Genomic DNA, 2,551 nt, shown 5'->3' with positions numbered 1-2,551 from the left:
TCTTTCAGTCTCTCTCTCAGAGCATTTCCATCAGATTCATCAACAGAACAGTGTCTGCCCCTGTTCTGTTCAATCATCACCTCAATTTTCTCTAGAAGCATCTTGACTTGATCTCTATCTTCTCTGTTGCTGATGTTGAGAACATGTTTTCTGTTTCCACATTGTTGAAGGATCCACTGCAGGGCTGGACTTCTTCTGATTTTTGATTCAATTGTTTTATCACTACATGGATGGACTGCAGTGAACAGCACGATGGTGTGACTGAAAACATCTGCTTTGAAAAGTTCCAGGTGTTCCTTTAGAGATGGTTTGACATGGTGGGAGAAATTTGATCGAACAGGAATGACCAGAAGAAAGACATGAGGTCCTGGGGGACACAGATGGACACTATTCTGGATTTCTATCTGATCCAGTTTTGGGGTTTCTTCTCTTGGATAATACCACCACCATCCTGGAGTATCAACCACTGTGAGTCGTCTGCCGAGTACTTCCTGCTGCCTCGCTTCACTCTGAGCTGTTCTTCTGCTGGTGTCAAAAACATTGTGACCCAGGATGATGTTTCCAGCTGAGCTTTTACCGCTGGAAAGGTCATCGCCTCTTCCTCCTATCAACACAATCCTCAGTTTTGTAGCAGGGCAGCTCAGTGCTGTTAAGAGAGGTAAGGCTTTATTTTATCACACAGTTTATAAACATCTACTTAAATTAATCGATCAGAGAAAATACTTTCTAATTCAACTATAAATTTCTATTACAACAATAATAAAGATAATTACCAAGAATGTTTCCAGAAATTAAAAACCAAAATAAGAAAATCTAGAGAAGCAGAGGGAGCCATTTTGTTTGACCTTCACTTTCTGTTTAAAGCCAAAGTCTCTGAATTTAACGTATTTATCCACTACAGTAAGAGTTTACTAGATTATAAACCATGAATATAAAGTTTGAGGAAAAGTTTTATAAAAAGATTTCTAACCTGAGTTGGAAATATCAGCTGAAGCGGCCATATCACCAGCTTCATTCACTTTCTGCTTGTTTGTTCCAACAAAACCTTTTTTTAAATGAAAGTAAAAAGCAGAAGGAATGTTGTTTATGTTAAAAGGTTGGATGATGAAGTCAAACAAGGTCAGAGATCGCCATCTGCTGGATAACTACATTAACTACAGGTCTACTGAGGTTTAACCGGTCCGTGTACTTTCGGGTAATTTTTTTTTTTTTCTTGAAAACCAAAAACGGATTCTACTTCAGTTTTTCCGTTTTTCCATTAACAAATCAAAAACGGAAAACAAAGCCGAAAAAACGGCCCGTTTTGGGGTTTTTGCCAATTCCATTTAGTTTTCTTTTTCAGAGTTGAAAGATGAAGATTGTTTGCCGGCTTGCCCGGAAGTGCAGGACAATGTTTCAAAAATCAAAGCCTAGATAAACGCCTAACATAATTCCCCCTTGTGTTTTTATTTTATTTATTTGTTTTTGTTTGTTTGTGTCGTTATGTTTTATTGTTGCCTTATAATCATATGTGTGTCTTAACCCCGTAAGACTGGACTTCATGTATGTACAGACCAAATGATTTTACACTTTTGTTAAAAAAAAAAAAAAAAAAGTTAAATGCATAACATAATGCAAGCCTGAAGAAAAAGCTATGAAGCGTAGAGAGGCCTTTGGAATAAAAAGAGGATCTTTTTACTTTACGACATGATAGTTTATTGTAGAGATGTGAGCTTTATTACATTATTGTGTGTTTTATTGGTGTAACATGTAAGACAAAGGCTAATCAGATGCTGTAAACCAAAAATATAGAAAGTTTACTTGATGAAGATTTTTGTCATCAAGCAAAATCCACCTTCCCATAGGATTACTCTCTATATGTGTCTTACTTTTCTTGAACACTACATGTTTTTCAAGCTAACAGAGAAACAAATTTTTATTTATTTTATTGATTTAATTGTTTTATCTTCACCCACACCAAAAACAAATACTGCCACTGGGATAGAGTGCCTCATATATTTCCCGTCTATCTAGAGGTGGGTCGCCCCTAGGGCCTAGGGTCCCTGGGGCCCAAAAAACTACAGTTGCTTGGTTCCAGGTACTTAGAGATTCACTTCCATACGGAAGGCCCATATTCTTATCTTCAGCTACCACAGTATACATGTCAGATTAAATAATACTACTTATACTTCAGCCAAAGTATGAAGGTGTTACTTTATTGTATCTCTTACAGTTGTGTCAGAAGTACACACATTTGTTACTTAAGTAGAAGTATAGATACTGCAGTTTAAAAACACTCTGGTAAAAGTTGAAGTATGAAATTGACCTCTTTACTGAAGTAAAAGTGTAAAAGTATGTGCTCCAAAAACTACTTAAAGTATAAAGGTATAAAGTAACCTTTAAAAAAACAGCAAGATACCACTATTTCAATTGAAAGCTCAATTTTACTACTATTTCTAAAAATTCTTTGAGATAGGACCAAGGATGAGGGAGGTCTTGTTGGTCTCCGTCTCCCGGTACGCTCTCGCCTGTGTCCGACCTTTCAGACATTTCAACATCTTTTTCTGAATCC

At 36.6% G+C, this 2,551-nt stretch overlaps 1 protein-coding gene across 1 annotated transcript; it reads right to left on the bottom strand.

Moving 5' to 3' along the window:
• Nucleotides 1-11: 11 nt before the first annotated feature.
• Nucleotides 12-1,001, bottom strand: LOC107080805 (GTPase IMAP family member 8-like; the record flags this gene model as incomplete). Its single annotated transcript, XM_015369009.1, has 2 exons — nt 971-1,001; nt 12-646 (listed from the first exon to the last, which is right to left on the bottom strand). Coding segments are annotated over exons 1-2 (666 nt in total), but the record flags the coding sequence as incomplete, so codon positions are not given.
• Between the last annotated feature and the right edge of the window lie 1,550 nt (nt 1,002-2,551).

Source organism: Cyprinodon variegatus, unplaced genomic scaffold (genome assembly GCF_000732505.1).
Source record: "Cyprinodon variegatus isolate N-32 unplaced genomic scaffold, C_variegatus-1.0 Scaffold2347, whole genome shotgun sequence".
In the NCBI taxonomy this organism is placed as follows: Eukaryota; Metazoa; Chordata; class Actinopteri; order Cyprinodontiformes; family Cyprinodontidae; genus Cyprinodon; species Cyprinodon variegatus.
Note: the sequence above shows the minus strand (reverse complement) of the source record. Positions and strands in the feature narration are given on the sequence as shown.